The 23,324-nt window shown below is 37.9% G+C and overlaps 1 protein-coding gene across 11 annotated transcripts in view; it reads right to left on the bottom strand.

Moving 5' to 3' along the window:
* Window positions 1-23,324, bottom strand: part of GTDC1 (glycosyltransferase like domain containing 1) — a 505,179-nt gene that overhangs the window by 127,426 nt on the left and 354,429 nt on the right. For all 11 annotated transcript variants that reach the window (XR_004350686.1, XM_032637181.1, XM_032637182.1 and 8 more), the window contains one exon: window positions 10,582-10,691. Coding sequence is in view for 10 of the 11 variants with exons in the window: in XM_032637181.1 (XP_032493072.1) it covers window positions 10,582-10,691 (110 nt within the window). In the remaining variant the exon portion in view is untranslated. The remainder of the gene's footprint in view (window positions 1-10,581; window positions 10,692-23,324) is intronic.

Genomic DNA, 23,324 nt, shown 5'->3' with positions numbered 1-23,324 from the left:
TCCAGGACCGTGTTCATTCCACTGCACCATATATCTGTGATGGTTTCCATTTTACAAATGAAACAATTTGGGCAAGGAGAGATATAGCTGGAAAAGCTCACTATTTGGATCCAGATATTCACTCCCTGTTGTGCTGCTTTCTGTCAGAGACTCCTGTTCTGATAGCCACTGCAGGAAACACGAATTTGTAAAACAGGCAGGCTTTCCACCAAAGTCTCTTATTGGAGCAAATTTTATTTTGACCATACCACACTCCAAATCGTGACCATAATACAACTACAGGAATTCAAAAAGATAAAACTCCAAAGCAATGTGCAGCAGCCACATTCCAAGACCTCCTATCTGTCAACCCAAGTCATATATACATTTACAGCTTTTAAAATTAGCGTCTGGTTCTAATTTCCTATTGGTCTACCGATGTCTTGACTTTTTCCCATTCATTATTTAATTAATTTATCTATTTCCTTGTGTCATTCCCAAGCATACATTTCTCATAAAATTTAAGGACAGTGTTTTGAAAATTAAAGAATATTTTTCCTCAGTAATGTTTTCATAGATATAACTTTTGAGAACAATTTCTTGAGAGATGTTTTAGGAGTTGTATTCTAGGACACATTATCTTCATGGTCTTCCCCCTGGTAGGATGGATAAATGATCTTGCCTTGAGAATTGCAATGAATTCTCTGGTTTCCATATAAAAGATAAATATTCCACTTACAGAAGCTGCAGGAGTAGAGTTCAAGCAGGCCTGAAGTTTAGGCCTGACGGAACGGCATGTCTGGGAGTGATCAGGGGAAAAAGACTGATTCTCACAGGATATGCTGAGCAATGGGAGTGAATTGTTACCAGTTACTTGTGTCTAGCGAGTCTCCTAAGCATTTGCTAGGGGAAGGCAGCTGCAGACTTAACAAACCTTTCTTGAGAAAGGAAAAGAGAGCTTCTTAAGTACTGAATGGGAACCTCACTCTTGTCTGGGGTATCAGTGAGAGCTGGGCAGGGGAGCTTGCCTCTCCAACTGGGAGTGTTGCTGACTCTGGCCCCATGCAGCTGTCTCTGTCTAAGAAGTTGTACTCTTCACCCGCAAAGTGTCTTCTGGTCAGTTACACCACTGCCCCTTATGGCAGCCAAGTGACAACTGACCAGAGTGCAGTGTGATATGCGCCTTGCAAATGATGCAATGACTAAGGGTGCTGTGAGCAATTAGGGAGGGAAGGAAAAGGGAAGATATAGGACAAGAAGCACCACTGGGGTTGGGATTTTGCCAAGTGGAGAAAGGGTATGCATGCGCCTATGTGTGGAGGGGCAGAGGAATTTAAGCAATAAATAACACAAGGCATGGATGTGGATAAGTGCACAGATGTACTCAGGAGATGGAAAAGGGAGCTGGAATCCATGAGGGATTAGGCTGGGGTCAGAGTTTAAAGAACCTCATTCGCTGACAGGAAATTTAAGTTCATCATGCAGAAAAATCTATGAGACACATTCTTATTGTTATACTATTGTGATTCTCTTCTTGGATGGTCTGGGTTTAGAAAGAACACCAATAACAGTAGGTGTTTGAATCAAATATCAAAGTGTCCAGAGGCCTGAAGACCAGTCTGAAGCTCTTGTAGGAGTCAAGGTCCCAGAAGGTAAGGGCAAAAACTAGGAAAGAAGCAGTAGCAACGAGGGCGAGGCATGGGATTTACTTCCATGGGATATATTCTCTGATGTGAAATTACTGAATCACGCAAAGGGTATGGTAACTTATATGGCTCAGGACAAATAACTTACATTGCCATTACCATACATACAGATGTTTCCCCATTAGCTGGCCAGTCTGTTAGGATACGCCTTTACTTTTATTGCTTTGGTCAATGCAACCGCTTTCTCATAAATTCTCTGTATTTACACTTATTTCATTACTGGAAAAATTAAAGATTGTATTCCTAAAATTTGATTTAGCATTTATTTCTTCAGCTATCACTACTTCTATTGTTTATTAGCTGTGTGAGTAAAAGGCCGAGCCTTGTCCTTGGCACAGAGTAAGACTTCAGTAAGTTATGGTACTTATACTCTGTTGAAGCTTTTGCAATCTTTTATCTATAGGATATATTTAAAATCTATATACTTCATTACTTATATGAATATTTTGTTTTGTTAGTTTTATTCCACAGAGGTTATTTATTTTACCCAATTTCTTGTTTTCACTAAAAAATATTATATTTTAAAGCTGGGATAAGTATATTAAATTTTGTTATATAAGTTTGGTGGATGTTAAAATTATATACAAGCTGGGTTTATTTCGGAATTCTCTATTTTTGTCCGTTTTTCTACCATCATGTTTTTGAATTGGTAAAGTACTCTTTTAAAAGAGTACTTTTAACTTCATACATGTTCTGAATCTGGTAGGACATGTTTTCCTTCAATACTCCTTTGTTAGTGATTTCTCTGATACTCTTCCCGTTTATTTCTTTATTTTGTAGGAATTTTAGAACAACTCTGTGAAGATATATAAAGTAATATTTGGGCATCTTAATTGGAATCTTGTTAAATTCATAAATTAATATTAAGAGATACTGTCATTTCTATCTGAGTATTTATTCTTTCCTGTCAGGAGCATATATATCTACTTTTATTTTAATCTTCCCTACTTTCCCATTATATACGGTTGTTTTCTTCAGCAAAGGACTGGGAGACAGAAGACCTCATTCTCAAATCAGATTCCTGGGAAACTGCCTTCCCCAACCATATTCTTGGGAAAGTGATTTTATGCCTATTTCTAAGAATCAGGTAAAGGTAGTTCTCTCTACTGAAAATCGACCTCAGATCCATGTTATTTCAATGGGATGAATATAAATAATTTTCCTCAGCTATAAACAGAGCGTGTTAATGCATGTTTGATTATCTAGTCATTAGATTGCTGTAAGGGTTATGAAATTATGTATTCAAAGTTATCTGAAAATGTTACAATATAAACAAGGGCATGGTATAATAAAATGTAATTTTTACAATGTTTTCCTGGACAGTAAGATTCTAGAGGAAAGGAACCACATTTTCTCCTCTTGCTATCCACAATATGGTGCCAGACCACACTACGAACTCAGTAAATACTTGTATGTTAGGGGAATGAGTAGATAGTGAGACAATTTTTTAAAAAGTTAAAAGGAAAAGGAAAGGTATGGTCTAGAGAGAATGACTTTAATCTTACTGGCACATTTATTTCATCTCATATACAATTGTCTTACAATTCAACATTGATCAATATATTAATAGCTTTCCTTCTGCTGGGCTCCCCCGTAGCAAAATTTTATACCTTTATATTAATGTGATGTAAGTTACTTGTGTTCCTAGAACCTTTCTATTATTTCCCCCTTAGTGTAAGCTGCTCTGCTGAAAATGAGATTGTAGCTGGGAGCTGAGAGAAAAGGGAGATGGGAGGGGAGGGAAATGTTATATAATTATCCTACATTTGACTCCAGAGCAAAGGATCAGGAATATGCCAAGATCACTGTAATAACCATTGTCATGCCAGATACTAACCAGAAGCTTTCCACATACTGTTCTTAACCTCAAATTAGAGGTGAACCAGAAAGACTTCTGTCTGCCAAAAGTGTAGCTCAGGTTTTTACTTTCCTTTGCAATCGTTCTGCTCCCCGCCGCCCATGCCTAAAACTTAAAACTACTTCTCCCACAATGTAGGGAAAGAAGAATCCTGATGTAAGGCTTTGGCTGTTCATAGAAAAAAGTATTTGGCTTAGAGTTATCATTTGTGAGAAATTATTAAGTATACACACACATTCCATTGATTTGATATCTTAAGTATTTGCTTCTTCTTCTTTAAAAAACAAAACAAAACAAAATACCATCTTAAGGGCTAACAATGTGACCTTGCCATGAGAATTGGTCTAAGCTAAAAATGTTTGCATTGAGGAGCTTCTAGGCTTTTTGGTTCATTTGTAACATGGAGTGTGATGGATGCTTTACGTGGCAGAATGACCTTTCAAGTTTCTGGATTAAAAATAATTAAAATAATGGCAAGAATGAACTTTTAAGGTTCAGCATCATTAATGTCCTCTTTTCATCCAAAATTCATTAAAGACTCGTTCCGTATAAACTCTGAAGAGAAGTCCATGAGTCTTATAATAAAATCTGCATAGTAGTTTTGAAAGCAATTCCCTCCCTCCTCCCAAATTATGTAACTGTGCTTGAAATCCTCAATGTAACTCAAAGGAGTAGATAGGGTGGGTGGTTTTATTATTTCTCTTTCCCACCTTCCCCTTTGTATGGTACAGATGGATTAACTGAGGTTAACCTAGAAAGCTACAGGACCCAGTCCCAAACCTGATCTTCTGACTTTAATTCTTATAAATCAGAGTTTCTCAATCTTGGTACTACTGACATTTTAGGTTGGATACTTCTTTGCTGTGAGGGCCGTCCTGTGCACTGTAGGGTGTTTAGCAGCATCCCTGGCCTCCGCCCACTAGATGCCAGTAGTACCCTCCCCTCCCCACAACAGTTGTACCAACCAAAACGTCTCTGGGCGCTGCCAAATATCCCCTGGTGGTGGAGGGCAAAACTACTCCTAACTGACACTATAAGCTTTCCAAAATGCCATCACCGTAAGTGACAATTAACTCCATTCCCACAGAGAGCAACTCGACTTCATATCAACTCAGCTTAATGGGACACAGTTGCTAGATGTGTCTTCAGACACGAGCTGGGTTGTCTCCAGCAAGAAGGCTGTGGGCAGTACTCTCATATTTGTTAAAAGTTCTTTACTCAACACGGATAGCCTCACCCAGACTAAGGCAGATATCTTGGGTAGGCTTGATTTTCTCTCTGATGGGCCACAGATCATGATGCATGGTGGTCAGAGCTATGGTGGTCAGTAGTGCTTTTCATCAACTATTTCTGCTCTCCTCCATTCTGGGCTCAAAGCAGGATTGCATTTCCTGGTCGCCCCTTATAGTTGGGCAGTGCCTTGCAACAAGTTCTGGCCAAAGAGTCGAGTGGAACCCTATGTCACTTTTAGGCCAGAACAGTGAACTGCTAACGAAAGGACATCCTAGCTTTCTCTTGCATCTGGCACAGTAACTGGTAATGTTTGTGATGGTGGTTGCTTGGGTCTCTCGATATGCTTGGGACCCTGAGTGACCATACGAATAGAACACTACTGCTCGCCTGCAGTAAACATAGAGCATGAATAAAAAATAAGTGTTGAGTGTTTTAAGCCACTGAGATTTTTAAGGCTGCTAGCTTAGCGTAATTTAGCTTATTCTGACTGATGTAAGAACTGAAAGATGAGAACAGATTGAAAAATAGATTTAGGTTAAATCAAGGTCATTTATATGAAAACAGAAAATATAATATAAAACCACTTAGAACTTCCTTAAGTCTTAGAGCTCTCTATTTTCATTCACTAACTCTCTAATATTTGGAAATCATTTCAATGTGGTTTTTAATATATGTGATACAGTATGTAAACTACATTATTCTATTACACCAGACTTATTCTTTCATTCACTCAAATAGTATTTATTGAACAGTAAATATATACCAAGTATTATTTGGAATATCTTCCCACTTCATATTGTTTTCGACACCTTTCTTGTGATGAAGACAGATGGCAGAAAGAAGAGGGAGTTCACTTTAATATCTAAGGAGTGATATATTTAGGAAATGAATTTGAGGTTTTGTGGGGGTTCTTTGTTTATTTGTCTTTAAACTTTCCATTTGCAAAGAGCTTATTAGAGAAAATGGAAATGATTTCATATGAGTAGCCAGGAATTTTCCACCATTATCACCTCCTGCTGTCTTACCCGTAAAAGAGGGATGATTTTGTGGATTTCCACATAGAGGAGAATAGCAGAGAGGTGGGCTGGCAAGGTTTGAATTGTGGATTGATAGTTGGATGGATGCGTGATTTCAGGCAAGTGCCTTAACCTCCCTGTTTCTGACTTTTCGCAGCTGCAGTATGATAATCACAAAAGTGCCTAATTCACAGGGCTGTTGTGACGAATAAACAAGGCAATGCACAAAGGGCTTCTAATAGTACCTGGCACATGCTAAGCGCTCTAGGAACTGATGGATAATGCACCGGAGATAGACTACTTCCGTGATGCAAACATCACAGAAGATGTTTGTTTTATTCACCACTTCATCTTAAACATCTAGTTTAGTGCTTGGCATAAAGTAGATATTTAAAAAATATGTGTTGAACACATACAGAAGTGAGTAGGGATGAGGAGACTGACTCCCAGGTTCTACTCCTAACCTTGCCACTACCTACTGCCCGTCTCGCCCACTGTGCCCAGCTGTGAGAACTTGGAATAGTCACCGTCCTAGATCTAGCATCTCTTTTGTAAAATGGAAGGATCATGCAAAAGAATGATAAACTATGTAGCTATAAACTAGAATCGATAATCAACTACTACACTTTTCAGAAAAAGGATGATAATAACCTTACCGCAACATAATTTGAAAATAATCAACAGTATGAAGACTCTACAAAGTTGCTCTACTGTGGTTTTAACATTTTCAAAAGAAATTTAATGGAGATTGTCTGCTTCATCAAAAAGGGCAGTAATGGGCTTCCCTGGTGGCGCAGTGGTTGAGAGTCCGCCTGCTGATGCAGGGGACACGGGTTCGTGCCCCTGTCTGGGAGGATCGCACATGTCGTGGAGCGGTTGAGCCTGTGAGCCATGGCCGCTGAGCCTGCGCGTCCGGAGCCTGTGCTCCGCAACGGGAGAGGCCACAGCAGTGAGAGGCCCGCGTACCGCAAGAAAAAAAAAAAAAAAAAAAAAAGGGGGGGGGCAGTAAAACTCACTAGCACTAATGCCATCACTCTGATATGCTACCTTTCCCTACCAGTTCTGTGTAGAGGGAAGGAGAAAGAAGTTGGTTATAGAGTAATTAATGTACAAACTTGCAACTAGAGTAAGGATAAGTCCTGGAGATCAAAAATACAGCATAGTGATTACAGTCAACAATACTGTATTTTATACTTTAAAATTGCTAAGAGACTAGATCTTACATGTTCTCACTGTGAAAAAGAAATAATTATGTGATGTGAGAGAGACCTTAGCTAGAGCTACACTGGTAATCATATTGCAATATGTAAATGTATCAAGTTATCACATTGTACACCTTAAATTTAAATACAATGTTATATGTATAAATCTTACCTCAAGGGAAAAAAATAAGAGTATTTTCATGGTCCTGCCGTCACGTATTAAACCTTTCTTGGTTTTCCAATACATCTAGGCTTGTATGTGAAAGAGCAAAACTTGACTCATAAGGAGTGTAATCAAAGTGACGCAAGCCTTCAAAGTCTCAGTTTTTCCATCTATCAAATGGATAATAATACCTACGCCTTTGGGATTATCATGAGCAGTATATGAAATAACCTGGCAAAGGACCAAGCAAGAAGCAAACTTTCAATAAATAATAGCAATTAACAGGATAATAATGATTATTATTACAATTAGTTACAAGAAAACCACTTCCTCACAAATGTTAACAGTGTTCAGAGTTATCCTTCTGGCTGATACTGCAGTGTATAAGCTGGTTTTAGGGTATGGGTTTTAGATATGCTAGTGGAGCACCTAGAAGAGACAACAGGCAAAGAAATGTATGCCTGCTAGGTAACCCTTTGCGTGAAGTGCTGGATGGTGAGGTGGGGAAAAAAAATTAATGTTTAAACTTAGAGAAGCAGTTGGGTCAGAAAACAAGAAAATGGAAAGGTAGCACAGCACAGTGGTTAAAAGTATTATGTATTGATAGTTATGTGACCTCACTTAATTTCTCTGTGCCTCAGTTTCCCCACCTAAGAAAAATGGAGACAGTAATACTGAATGAGACTGTTAAGAAGAATTAACATTTATAAATGGCTTAGAACAATGCCTGAAATACAGCAAGTGCTATATTAGTGTTTGTCAAACTAGGACAGTGATACAAATGGCAGAAGTTACACAGAACTGCCTGTGAAGAAACCTTTGGAGTAAAGACTAGCAAGGTGGCCTTCTAGGAGCACAACCTGGAAATCTCCCAGGCTCAGTCATCCAGCCAACAACTTGGGCTCCTCCTATGTGCAAGGTGAAGTTCTGTAGCCTTAAAGAGAATTGATTCACATTTGACGTGACAGAGATGGGCCAGAGGCAAGGGCAGAGAGGAGCTCCAGTTGGGACTGGGAGTAACAGAAGTGTGTACGTAGGTAATATGACCCTTCCTATGGTCTTCCACAGCATTCCCTAATGATCCCACAGCATCCTAGGTACCTGTTAATTATATGTAAGTGTCTCCCCAAGGCAGGGCTCCCTGAGGTGCAGACTGAGTCCTGTACACTGTGAAATCCCCCTTCCACAGTGCTCAGTAAGTATGTGTTGAGGTCGAACCAAAATGAGTAAAAGATTGAGCCTGTAATTACTGAGCACTCAGTTCCTGGGCCCCTAATTGCTCCCCAATCCACTTTCAATCCCCAGTGCTGATCTAAATAGCTCAGTGTTAACGTGTGGGATGGGAGAGCTGTGATCCCAAGGACATGGCCCTTTGAGTAAGAACCTAGTCTTCTTTGTAGTGGAGGCTTAAAATTATCCAACAGTAAAGCTGGCTACAAAGCCTTCTGCTTAGGGATATCCTCCAGCCTCTTTCCTCAGTTCATCCACGAACACCTCAAAACTGGCACAAACAAAATTGAACTCACTAGCTTTGTAAATGAGCTGATTTTTTCTTCCTTCTTTTTTGACAGCCATCCATCTATCAAATTCTTTTCTGTGTTTTCCTTGAGAATGTCTCTCTCCTACAGCCCTCTCACTAATCTCTCTTCCACCACCTCACAGAATCACACTTGGATGACCGCTGCAGAGTCTCACTGCAATTCTGCCTACATATCACTGCAAGATAAATCTTCCTAAAATACACGCTTTATCATATTTCTTTCCAGTTCAAGACCGAGGCTCCCTATTTTTTACCTTTACCTAATCTACTTTGCTCATCCTCCGTACTTTGGCCCTACCCTGCCCATGTATTACTTGCTTATTAAGTTTTGCATGCAGAATCTTCTATTCTACTTAGCGACCTCATAGCACTAATCACTGAAATTGTTCTCTCATTTAAGTACAATATCTAAAATACTTGCTTCTCTATGCTTTGCCCATGTTGTTTCCCCTTTTGGAATATCCTAATCCTTTGGCTATTCAAGTTCTAGCTCTTAAATTAACATTCTACTCTAAGCCACATGTGTCAGTACTAATATATAATTACATTATCCTGTGTTTCCCTCTGTTTCCCGTCCTTATGCAAAAGTGTTCCCTCTTCAAGAAAACTATAAACTGCTTGAGGGCAGGGAGTTTACATTTTTATCTGTTTATTGAACAAATATTTATTGAGTTCCAGCCTTGTACCAGGCACTGCACTAGGCTCTGAGGTACCGTGATGAACAAGATAGTCATAATCTTTGTCCTCCCAGCACCTACATTCTAATGTTTATGTGTATGTGTGTGTGTGTGTGGGGGGAGTGAGATAACAAATTACACAAAATTATATGATTAGAAACTGAGGGAGGCACCATGAGGTAAAAGTATAGGGTGCCATGAGACCACTGCAAAGCTTCACATTGAAAGAAAATGCCCTTGAGCTGAGAGCAAATGAATAAAATACAAATAGGCAAATGTGCAAAGGTTTAAAGAAGGCTGGAATCTTAGAGGAACTGAGAAAAGTTTGGTGTCCGTAAGTGCAGGGGGCAGAGGATGAGCCATATCAGATGAAGCTACTGAGGTACAAGCTGGGTGTACTTCCTTGTGTTGTACCAGAATCAAAAAGTACTTGCTAACTGAGGGTAAACTTTAAGTGGTCCTTAAGAGTCATAAAGCATGATGACAGAGGTCATTTCTGAACTTTTCTTGTCTGTATATTTGGAGTTTACAAAAAAAGCTGAATACCCAAAGCTTAAAAAATATGAACACCTAAGTGCTTAGGACGGTGGTTGGGATGCTCATCTTACTGACCCAAACATGCCCAGTGAGGATGCAGGGTGAAGGAAATGGCTTGGAACAGGCTCCATGTGGCATTAAGGATGAGAAGACCTGCTGCTATCAGCTTTGGATTTTTGTTTGTTTTCTCAAGTTCAATAAAAAAGACATGGACCAATGACAACTATGATATGTGTCTACTCCACATTACAAGTTTGATGCCAAAATGCTTTACACAGGCCACCTAACAGATGGTAATATATTTCAGCCATTACCAATGTGAGTAGGAATCAAACCAATGACCCCAGAGGTGAGAGGGTGTATATCCAATTACAAATTCCCACTTTCCTTAAGTGTTAAGATGCCTAAAGCAATATATGTTATTTACATTAGGATGCATTGTATAAACTATATTTGATAAAAGAGATGACTTCACGTTCTCAACTTAAATCAAAGAATGCTTACTTAGGTATTTTTTTAATTGAATCACACTTTAATGCCATCGTATAACCTTTTGGTTAACGGTGCTCATCTTGATTATTCTAACAAAGGGAAACATGGAAATTAATACTTAAGTTGTACAGCTTATGTCATCTATAAAAATACACACAAGAAAATTCAAAAGGAATACCTGGGACATCTGTGAAGGTTTCTCCAAGGACAGATACGTGGAAATTGAGTCCTAAGTCCTTAAGATGCATCAATACCTTAAAAAAACTCTCTGGATCTTTATCATGCTCCCTGGAAATAAAAACACAAAACAAAACTTGTGATATCTTAGGGTATGTGTTAGGAAAAGTGTTTTCACTTCTCATAGTATCAATTCCTCTCATGGTCTACTGTTAGTTAGGAGAGCCTCTGGCATCCAAGCTGAGATCTTCCCTCACCCTTATACTGTAGCATTAGTATTGAGTGTTTTCATGAATCTAATTTCTCTATCATGGATCAAAACCCAGTCCTATTGAAGTCTCAAGGCTCTGCAACCTTTTATTAAAGGAGAATCTGTTTTTTTCACATTTTTTGGTTAGACTATAGAAAGTCTAGCTTATTTTCCTTTCTCCTAAAATGGTTAATTTTCCACTTAACACAGGTTTTTAACGAAAGAAAAGACCAGTCTTCAAAGGACGATTCTCTACTGATCTTGAGAATGTACCAAAGATGCTTTTCATTTCCATGAGTCTGAGTACCTCTCTCTCACATTTACTGAGCCTCTTTGTGTCCACAAGGAACACACAGTTTAGGGAGTGAGATTACAGACTCTCTCACTAATCTCTTATTTTTAATAACTGAATGGAGAATTATAAATACATCAAAAGGGGGTAGGCCTGAGTCTAAGTCCGCTGAGTATTAACTTAGGAGTGGAGGTTAGTCAACGCATAAAAGAATAGTAATAAAGATAATTCTTTCATTTAGTAGAAGCTTTGAAAAACATGGATTATTTTTGTTTGTTTAGCTTGTCAGTCTTCTTTGTAATGACAGAATAAGAGGCTAAAGGACACTAAAATTTAAAAAAATCACCAATTCAAGAAATCACACTAAAATGGAATGACTTATTTTTTACATTCTAAGGTGTGAATATTTCAGTATTTCTTGCATTTAATCACACTGTTTTAAATTATCTGATTTCAGACAGATGTGGACCAGATGTCTTCAAAATATTTGTTTTTTCGTTTATAATTCAGAATTTAAACTTATTTTCTATATTTCAGAGAAATAGTTATATATCAGCAATTGAATTTCTCATTTACCAACTAATTATGTAAAATAAATCTGTAAATTGATCAAACTGCTATATGAAATATGAAAATTATATCATTCAGGAAATCTCATGAAAAATGACATCTGCAACCCTAAATGTGTTAATTCACAATTCAGTCAATATTTTCAGTATCAAGAATTAAAACAAATGCATCTTCTGATTAACATTTTAAAACGGCATGTATAATCTCCTGGAATTGTAAAATCTTATAGAATTAGAGTTCTGTAACAATTTATTTTAAGCTCTCAGTTTGATTTGCTTCAAATAATAAAGAATGCAGTGGCAAAATGTTCATTGCTTTTTAAGATGATGGGTATTACACAAATGTACCATTGGGAAGTTTTGGGTAATTCTCACATATACTACTGCTGTGGGCAAGAAAAAAGACTCAAAACAGCTTAAAGTAAAGAATACACCATATGTTATCTTCAACCATATCAATCAAACAGCTGCCACCTGACCTGTAGTATATGTTACTTTACTCTGAATCTCTTGGAAATACGTAGATGAAAAGAATGGAAACAATATAACATAATATATTTTAAGGAGGGAGTAACACTACAGGGAAATCTAGCCACTCAATTCTCTAAATTTTTCATTTTGAGTTCCAAAAATTTTGGCTATGGGTCTCTGAGAGAATATCTATTCTAAATATTTCCTGCTGCTTGTTTGTTGGTTGGTTGGTTTGTTTTGCATTAAAGTAAAAGTAGATGTGGTTTGGGCTTGGAAGGAGGTTTAATTGGGTAGAAGCTGTAGTTCTTAAAAGATTCCAATGTGAATATTTTCAAAGCAGCAGGCTTCATGAACCTATATTTTCAGTGTTTCTATACAAGATAAATGCATGACAATCCTACTATATTCTTAAGATATTTTTTATAGGTAGACAAAAACTCTCATATTCAATAGTCACTTTGCATAAGAACACAAAAGAGATTTGCATGAATCCCCTCTCTTTTTGTTTAAACTATAATATATGGATGAATGTAAGGTGAGATTCTTCTTCCATATAATTATCCCTCAGAAAAAGAGGCATCTTATCTAAAGTCCTTATAAAGTCTCTCATAATACCAGGCACTCTCTCAATTACTTTATTTTGAATAAAGTACAGTTTAGGAAAATAGCATTAACCTGAGACGCCAACTGATGAGAATTTTGGATAGTTTTAGCAGTCATTCGCTTGATGGGACCGGTAAAAACAGAAGCCAAGGGATTTAATACTGAGTTAGTAATTATTTTGGGAGACACGACCTAAAAATTCAAAGTGTTTTTGAAAACAAGTATTTTAAAGATCACTAAAAAAGGTAATAGAGTAAGTGGTTACTGGAGACTATGAGTAGTAAGTGGGTTTTTATAGCCAGAGAAAAGATTTCCAGTGATGGCATCATACGGTTTCACAAACTTGCACCCCAAACCGCTTAGACTGAATTCCAGATGACAGGTGGCAGAAACATGCCAGCTGCCTGAAAAGGTGGTACCATTCTGGTGTCAAGAATGCATGGGAGGGCTTCCCTGGTGGCGCAGTGATTGAGAGTCCGCCTGCCGATGCAGGGGACACGGGTTTGCGCCCCGGTCCGGGAAGATCCCACATGCCGCGGAGCGGCTGGGCCCATGAGCCATGGCCGCTGAGCCTGTGCGTCCAGAGCCTGTGCTCTGTAACGGGAGAGGCCACAACAGTGAGAGGCCCAGGTACCGCAAAAAAAAAAAAAAAAAAAAAAAAAGAATGCGTGGGAGAGGGAGTTAGACTAAAACTACATCATAAACTATAAGGTTGAGAAAAGAGCAATACCTCTAAAAATATTCTACATGATATATGCTTTAAAGTATTATCTATGTCTAAATTAGTAGATTACATATTATAAGTAGACACTTGGCCAGTTCATCCATGCCCCTCAAAGTTTACATAGTCAATTTAGCTGAAAACTTTTCTCGGTTTTCTCTTTAGACAAATGGGAAATTGCCTACTATTCAGAGAAGCATTAAAGATGTGCACAGATATCCAGCCCAGCCATATATCAAGGCACGGATATAGCAATGACAGAGCTCAATATATTTTGTCAAGAGAGGGACTCACTGCAGATATCCAATGGATCATCCATGGATCTTATCCTAGCGCCCATAATATTAATGGACCCATTTAGCAGAGAATGTGAATCTGTCTTAAATTCCTTTCTAAGAAATCTAATGTGAAGTTCTCATACTTATGATTTTAGAATGAAGCATGAAACATAGGATGAGGTATTTTAAAATAACATATTGGGCTTCCCTGATGGCGCAGTGGTTAAGATTCTGCCTGCCAATGCAGGGGACACGGGTTCGAACGCTGGTCTGGGAAGATCCTACATGCCGCGGAGCAACTAAGCCCGTGTGCCACAACTACTGAGCCTGTGCTCTAGAGCCCATGAGCCACAACTACTGAGCCCACGTGCCACACTACTGAAGCCCACGCGCTTAGAGCCTGGGCTCTGAAACAAGAGAAGCCACCGCAATGGGAAGCCCACGCACTGCAAGAAGAGTAGCCCCCAAGCGCTGCAACTAGAGAGCCCACGTGCAGCAATGAAGACCCAACGTAGCCAAAAATAAATAAATAAATAAATAAAAATTTAAAAATAAAAATAACATATCGAGTGCCCCTTTTTGTCAACAGCTATCAGGATTAAACACACATTTAATGGTATCGTCAATTCTTTATAATCACATTTGTAGACTTACGGGCTCCTAAACTCTCCTGTGCTCATCGATTCTGGTAGGGATGTAAATTGCAACAATATTTTAGAGGGCAATTTGGTAATGTACATAATAAGCCTTAAATTGTATATAACTTTTTCCACAGTAATTCCGATTTAGAAAAGTTACCCTATGAAATAATTAAAGAGGTGCACAGAAATTCAGCCAGAGTATGTTCATTACAGCATTGTTTATAATAGCAACCATCTGTAAACAACGTAATGGGATGATAAAGAAATATACTTTGACACATACATATGATATAATACCCTGCAGCCATGAAATAATTTTGTAGAAGTATATTTTTGGCATGGAAATATATTCAAGAAATACTGTTAAGTAAAAGGGAGGTGACAGAGCAATACATATTTTATGATCTATTTTTGTAAGACAAATGGACGTTTGTGCCTAGAAAAAAAGGTTGGGGTGAAGTATACCAAAATGTTAACAGGGTTTATCTGTAGGGGCTACATTATAAATGTTTCTCTTTTTTTTTTTTTACATGTTTTCTATCATTCCTTTAATAAATATTTTTTATGTCAATCATTTTAATGCTTTAAGGAACCACCTCTAACATTCTGCCATAAAATTGTATTCATAAGGATTTTTGCTTAACTCTGTAGCATTTTTAGTATTTATAGTGGCATAATTCCTCATTTCCTGTGACACTTCTAGATTTGACAGCTGCCCATCAAGCAAACTTGATTCGTCATAAAACATTCTAGAAGATGAGTCAGAGTCCAAGTCTCCCAACAATTCCCACATTCTTGATTAGGTAAGAATGAAACAGTCTGGCTGGGAACTCATTCCTGTGCAGCCCAACTATGGCAGAAGAGACCAGAACAGAATATTTCAGGCTTACTGGAAGCAGCAGATATAGCAAGAACAGCTTTTATTCCCAAATATTATTCAGAACATTTGAAAAGCATAAACTGTTTCCATGTGTTTTTTCTTCCTGTATCTGTTCTCTCTCTGTCGCCTTTCCCGTTTAGTGTTTTAGAGCTAAATTTCTTCTTATTCCTCACTTAACATTCATTCAGTAAATATTTATTGAGGATTTCTAAGTTTCTCCATACTTGTCACTTATACTCAACTGTTATCCTTTCCTGTTTTCCCACATAACTTTATACTTATTGAATGCAATCACTTTGATCTAGTTCCTTGCCTTGCCTGGGCAGAAACCTGGCTCTTTTCAGATGCCGTAACTTTCCCAGCAGCATGTCACTCTGGATTGAGAGGTCCATGAGGGAAAGATAAATGATGCCTGCTTTATTCACTACTAAGTACCCAGTGCCTTGCGAGTGGAAGACATTCCTTGTGTTCATCAATATTCGGTTCTTCTTTTTTTCTGGGCACACGAAAGACTCCACGTTCATCCCCTTGAAGTAGGAGAGGCCACAGGGTAGTTCTGACCAATGGATTGCAAGCTGATTGATGTGTGTCACTTCCAGGTAGAAATTTCTAAGAGCAGTTCAGGACAGCACTTTCTCTGTTGTAGTGATCCTTGCAGAGGTCTTGTATTAAGATGGTTAGGTTAAAAGAGTGAAGTGGTCTGGACTGCTACATGGAGAAGAGTCGCCCAATAAAGCCATCTAAACATGCAGCAGACTTTGAGTTGGTGAGAGAATTAAACTTCTGTTGTGTTTAAGCAATTGAGATTAGGGGGTCTTTATTACTACAGCATAAGGTGGACTACGCTGACTAATACATTATCTGTGGCATAAAATTAGCTGCTCTAAAAATATTTGTTGAATGAATAAAGGTGTAGGAAAAATAAATTACATTTATAGAGCTCCTGCTATGTGCAGGATCCCATACTAGGCACCTAACCATAATCCTAATTAAGGCTCTCAACCAAGTGGTCATAGAAATATAACTATTCTTTCATTTAAGATCACACAGAAGAGACTGAGTCTGCATTTGAAATCAGGTCTCATCACTCTAAAGTCATATTCTTTCTTCTATACAGTCTTTGACTTTCCCATTTCTTTCTTCCTACATATAATGAGAAGAAAAAGAGAGCTGGTACCTTCAGTCCATGGTATTGTTTCCAGACCATCAAGTGATGGACATTTCTTAGATTGCTACTTGAGGTTAAAACCCATTGGATAAGAGATGGCAATAAGAATAACGGGAAGTAATATGGAATTACATGATCTCTCAACACCATGGTTTCAAATTTCTTCACCCTTTCTGATACCCTGCTAACCTCCATCTTTGCTGCCTCATTATGAAGTACCGTGTTACTTCCAAATTCAGTGATGTGTTCTTTATTCCAGAACATAAGGCTTCTATTTACCAGCTTGTGTTAGTCGTTATGATCACTTACTTCTCTACTATCCTTTCTTGGACCATAAACTCTTCACTTCCCTCTGTATGCCTGACAACAATGAACAGTTTGGGTTTCCTGCCACAGGTGCTGCTTCTGCCTTTAAAATGGTGCTTCGAATAGAATTCAACCCATAGTCTTATGAGCCATCAACTCAGCCTCTCCTCCATCTGATACTACCAGTGCCTGTCTTTCTGTAACTCCACCAGCCCTCCCCACCATCATTTCCTTACAGGTGACTAAAACCAAGAATACCCACTGTGGCTTTCTCTGAATGTTGCTCATACTGCATTCTGCCCTTCAACTTTACTTTCAGAGAGAGAGTGAAGGGTACAGTTCGGAGACAAGTGGCTCTGCCACTGATCAGCAGTATGACTCTTTGTATGTGATATAACCTCACATAGCCTCAGCTTCTTCACAGTTAGAATGGGGTAATGATAATACCTACATTTAAAATGTTAGTTGTTAGACATATATACACTAACTAATACGTATAAAATAGATAACTAATGAGAACCTGCTCTATAGCACAGGGAACTCTGCTTCACTTTGCTGTACAGCAGAAACTAACACAACATTGTAAAACAACTATATATGTGTTTATTGTAAAACACAATAAACTCTCATTCGCTTCATCTTTGGTATTTGTGGTATTTTAATATTTTAGAAATGTTAACCAATTTATTCCATTTCCCTTCTACCTGAACACATTCAAGAAACTAAGATGTTTTATGTTCGTTGCTTCAAGGAAGGCTTGAGACACGGGAAAAGCCCCCCCAACCTCTACCAAAAAAAAGGGGCAGTCTTCTTTGTTGGTCACAGAAGCAAAAGCCCTTGTAGAAATGGTAAGGACTTCAGATAGGTACAAGTACTTAAGCAAAATGCTATGTGACAGTAGCATACACCCTCCCACAACATGTCACTGTTCTACCTCTAGACAAGAAACAAGGAGGACTGATGGGGGAGAGTTGAGGAAAACAGAACTGTGAGAGTCCCTGAGGCCATGAACTACACTTCCTGGGTTAGAAGCCGAGGAAGAAGCATGACCCCGGAGACTGAATGTCTGAGGGTATGTATCTGGGCACACAGTACTAGGGACATTCGTGAGAGATTCCTGAGACATGGTAGGCATAAATGTGGAACCATGGTTTCCTTGAGTGTCATGGAGGAGTCACAGGGCTGCTGGCAGACCGATAAAAGCAAAGGATCCCTCAGCAGTGGCCTGGGAGGAATGAGGACCAGGAAAATGGAAGACAGAGAATCTTGAACGGCTTGAGCTTTCCATCACCGTATTGAAATGGGCCATTGCACAGAAATTAAGTCATAGAAAAATAAAATTCTAATTTATGCATATCAGTGTTTCATGCCATCTGCACATTCATATTCTCATCTTTCCTTTTAATAGCAGAGGGAGAGATGTCTGCCTTTCCAAATTCAAAGTCCATTAGAGCTCTAGATCTTCTACCTTGTCTCTTTGAGAAATCTGCGTTCTCATGCTCAGTTCCCTTCCTAAAGCCTGTGATCCTATCCCCTCCTCCACAATTTCTTCATGTATGTCTTAGGCACTTTTAAGTTATCCTTTTTACCTGACACCATTTATCAATGACAATAGTTCCAATAATATACTATTTCTAGGTGACTTTTCATAGATCCTTTCATCTTAGAATATTAGCTATATCCCTCCTTTCTTACCTCCTGTATCTTTCCTACAACTTGCCTCCCATTCTTTAATTCTGTTGGGTGAAAATGCTCTCTAACAATACTAATTCTCACCTATGCCCCCCTTCATTCTCATCTTCTTGTATTTTCTCCTACATTTGACAACACTGACCATCTTCTGCTTTCTTAGAAGCAATCCTTGCTTAGTTTCCAAATAGTGTATTTAGACTACAATCTAATGACCTAATGACCAATTACATCTTCCCACTCATTTCATCCAGCAGGCCACCCAGTGAAAACGATATTCAATGAATCATTTTTCCCACTAGGTCTCACAACATGATCTCCTTTTAAATCTCCCCACTGCTAAAAGCTTAGACCCCCCAGGTTGTTTCTCTTCAACAATGATTCCCACTCTTCCCAGATATTGTATACAGTAATCTCACTCAGCTCTCTAATTTGTCAATGAGCTCTTTCGCTACAACTTTCGCCAGGAAGCCAATAGAAACCCATGACTCATATAACTGGTAGGCCACGAAGTGTCTCAATTAGGATGAATGGGGTCTTCCCCACTCTTAGGATGTTACTTAGGCAGCAGTTACTGTTGCACATACTTTTAAAGCATCACAATGTATGTAATTACTTCTTCTCAGACCTGGGAGGCTCTATGAACTGAGCTCTTTCCCCAGTTCATTACTAAGTCCTTCTGTTTCTTTCTGTAATAAAGTTTCTCCTTGTCAGATGTGGTGATCTGGGCTGTAACTGGAAACTGACAAATCATTTAGATTTTCTTTTGTATTATAACATTTCCCTCCAAGAGATGTGTAGAAAATACATTCAAAACTGCTTGCTGGTTATCCTGAGAACTACTCCTCTTAGTCCATCTCCTAGAGTGAGAAATTTGTCTAAGGGAGAAGCCTAGGAAATTCTTTGACATCACTGAGAATTGTTGTGTTTTTACTTCTCGTATAGGAAGATGCATGATTTTTGTTTCCTGTTTTACCCTGACTGCCAGGAAGCTTACAGTCAGGTTTTCCCATGCTTAATCTCAGCATCTGTCAGATGGAAATAACAGTACCGAGAATACAAGAATAGAAATTTAAAAACTCACTGGATGGGCTCAATAGTAGAAAGGATATTGCAGAGAATAGAATCAGTGTTCTTGAGGTGAACAGAATTTACTCACTGTGAACAAGAGAGAAAATAGACAAAAATATAAAATAAGAAAGAACTGAACCTCAGGGACCTCTGGGACAGGAACAGAAGACTCAACATTTTGTAACATCGCAGTTCCAGGAGGGGACTCTGTATGATTTCTTACAACTGTATGTGAATCTACAATTATTCCAATACAAATTTCAATGAAGAAAATGCATGCTCAATGTAATAAAATAAAAATAATTCTGAAATATATGAAGTATGCACTGAGAGCCCCTATTTCTTACCCTTCCTGATTCTACTCCTCATATGTAACCACTACTAACAACTGTTTGGTGAGTAGGCCTCCTGATCTATTTCTATGCACATGCACAAATATATATTTGTGTGAGCGTATTTTTATACACTTTCCTTACTTTATAAATACGAGATCATTATCAGTCATTCTGCACTTTCCATTTTCATTAAATACATCATAGACATCTATCTACATCAGTGCATATAGATATCTCATTTAATAATGTTTACCTAATATTTCACAATTTAAAGTAAATCCTCCTACTACTGGACATTTAAGTTGGTTCCAACTTACTGATGTTTCAAACAATACTTAAAGTGACATCTGGTTCTTTTTATAACATTCAAAGTTCTCTTTTGTAGAATCCTTATTCATTCTTGTTTTCTCCTCCTACCCTGCAAATGTAGCCATCTCAAATCTCTAACAAAGATCTATTTCCCCTGTCCTACAATGTTTACCTGCCTTTTGGAACTATCCCACTTTCAAAGAGTCACCTACGCACTCTATGTTGTAAGTTCCACGAGGGCAGAGCTCATGCCTTTGTTTACCCTGTATTCTCCATGTGTAGAATTAGGCCTGGCATACAGTTTAAAAAGTTATTATTCTGAACTGACACTCCAAATCTAGCTCACCTCTCATGAATCTAATCTTTTTATCCCCACCTATTATAAATTATTTTTTTACTATTTATATAATGAGGTGAATACACAGAGTCTTCACTTGGCTCTTCCAATGACAACTCATCTATAATACTTAAAAACTAAGCTGTTGCCTTGTCGAACACAGCATTAATGACCTAGCTTCTCTCTGGTACTGACATATCCTCATCCTCCCAATATTCCAGGACTCAAGCCTGACACATTCTGAACACAAGGAGGCTGCTTCTAAGTTGTCCTGCTAATAAACTCATTACCAGCCTTACTATTTTCTCCTACATAATTTAAGATTGCTTGATAATTTCCATTTCTATAGTACAATGTTATCCCCTCATACCCTGACAACACCACTGAGCTTCAGACTCTCCCTCTGCCAATTCAGCTTCCAGCAAAACTCTTACATTATCCTCTTCTATGTGATTTTCCTTATATATTTCTTCTCTGAAATGCATACTAAAAACCCACTAAATTGAAATTAAGCCACCCTATCCAACATTCAAATATTTCAATCAACTCATTCCCTCAAATGAGTGTTGATACTCATATTCATTCTCATCCTCTTCCTGTCTCTGTGCTGTTTTCCATCCACAGCTCTTGTGTCTATAATTCCTGAGTCTGGGACACACTCTCCCCTCCTCTCGGCCACTCTTTGCCCATTGCCTCTTTCACTAATTTTGAGTTTATTGTTACTAGTAGTCATCCCTGTGAAATCCCATCTCACTCTGAATCCCTGCAAGAACATTCTCAAGTTACTGATGATTCCATGAATGTGTTCTTTTACATTATTTCATATTTATTTGTAGGTTGTCCTCTTATAATTCATCCGAAATCCCTACCACAACAGTGAAATCCTTTGACTCCAGAAGTTGGTGGGCACTCAAAATATGATTTTGGAGTGAGTGAATAATAGCTCTGTCGTGGCTGAACAGAGACAGTTATATTTTTTAGATTACAGTAGGATAGGTCTATGAAATGACATGAAGGATCATGTTTTTTTTTTTTTAATGGACAATTAAACATGGCCTGGATTATTAGATGCCTTTCATCCAAATGAATTTCAATTCTTAATAACAGGTTTTCATATTCAGTTGTGGACATTTTGTCACATCTAGAAATGACAAGGTCTTCAATCATATGGGAAAGAATCTTAATTTGAAGAGAAAATTCTGCTCCAAAACTTCCTTCTGATTTAAAAAAATGTTAAAGTAGAAATGGGCAGAGTGACTCATAAAAAATCCTTTCAATGGGAAGAAAAATGCTAGAATTCTGTTCATTTTATGTATTTCATCTTATTTCTAGACCCAAATGAGACTGCAGTGTTTTTTGGCTGACACAGAGATCTCCTAGAAGAGACATCTCCCTTACTAAGCAGCAACTGCTAAGCATACCAGATTGTCATGGCAATGACTGTGGAAAAGGAGGAACATAGTATGGGATGTCTGTTCTATAAAGACCTGCTCAAAATGACGTGTTCTTGTTACTACATATGTTGCATTTTTTCATTTTATAAACAGTATTAATTATGTATCTCCTCTCTTCTCCTACATTCTCGTAAATGAAATAAACCTGTATTATTCTACTTAGTCCCTTTCACAAAAACATAAAAGAAAAAAGTTCATCCCCAAATTTCATTACCCAGTCTTTTTGGCTTATTATTTAAAGGTATTAAGAACTACTCACATTAGGTACCAAAGATAGACTAATCATTCATATGGAAAAGGATAAAAGATTTTGAATATTGTAATAGCATCACATGCTATAAATTAACTATAATGCTCAAGAAATGGTTCTTCAGAATGAGAAGCCTCATGAACCAAAGTCTTAATTAATTAAATCTACTTATTACTAGGAGGTATCAGGAAAATTTATTTCTGGTAAAGAATGGATAACAAAGAAGAGTCGAGTATGTTAGATAGTGTATTTGGTGAGAGATCTTTTTGACTAAATAGTTTGCTTTAGAGGTGTATGTAAACCCCCCAAAAAAGAAGATGCTTATTGAAAGCTAATAATAATCAATTCATCTATAACTATAGTTCTAATGGTATGTTTTATCAGAATAAATGATGTAAAATAGTTTAAGTTTACATGGACGATACAGCCTAGTGAAAGGAGGGTTAAAATCCTAGTTCTGACATTTAGTAGCTGTAATCCAGGGCAAATTACTAAACCTGTCTGAGATTTAATTTCCTCATCTGTAACAATCTGACTAATAACACTCAAAGAGCTGTTGAGGGGATTAACTGAGATGATGTATATGAAACAATTTTCAGTGCCTGGCAAACAGAAAATACACAATAAAGGATGGTGGTTGTTATAATTATTGTAATAATAATTATTGTAATCATCATTGTTTTATTCTTCATTTACAGAACTGGGAATTTAAGAATATTCTATTGAGTTTGATAGCCACCATAATTGGGCAAAAAATAAAGTTTGCTATACTTTACAATCAGTTAATTTATAGTATAAGTGGAATGTGCCATTATTGAGCTTTTCATAGAGTTACAAACATGATTTAAAGCAGTTTGTGTTTGTGTATAAAGGCACACATGTCCTTAACTGAATTTTTCTTCTCAGACTGTATCCCTAATTCTGTCAAGTGCCACCATTAATCTCATCACCCAATCCACAATTAGCCCAGACACCCTCACGTCAACAATCAATTCCCGAACCAACTCCTTATTACCACCCAAGTATGTTTCTCCTTTCTTTTTTTCTTTCTTTTTTTTTTTTCCAGTACGTGGGCCTCTCACTGTCGTGGCCTCTCCCGTTGCGGAGCACAGGCTCCGGA

The sequence above is a fragment of the Phocoena sinus genome, chromosome 7, assembly GCF_008692025.1.
Source record: "Phocoena sinus isolate mPhoSin1 chromosome 7, mPhoSin1.pri, whole genome shotgun sequence".
In the NCBI taxonomy this organism is placed as follows: domain Eukaryota; kingdom Metazoa; phylum Chordata; class Mammalia; order Artiodactyla; family Phocoenidae; genus Phocoena; species Phocoena sinus.
The sequence above is the reverse complement of the archived record's forward strand: the minus strand, read 5'-3'. Positions and strand labels throughout refer to the sequence as shown.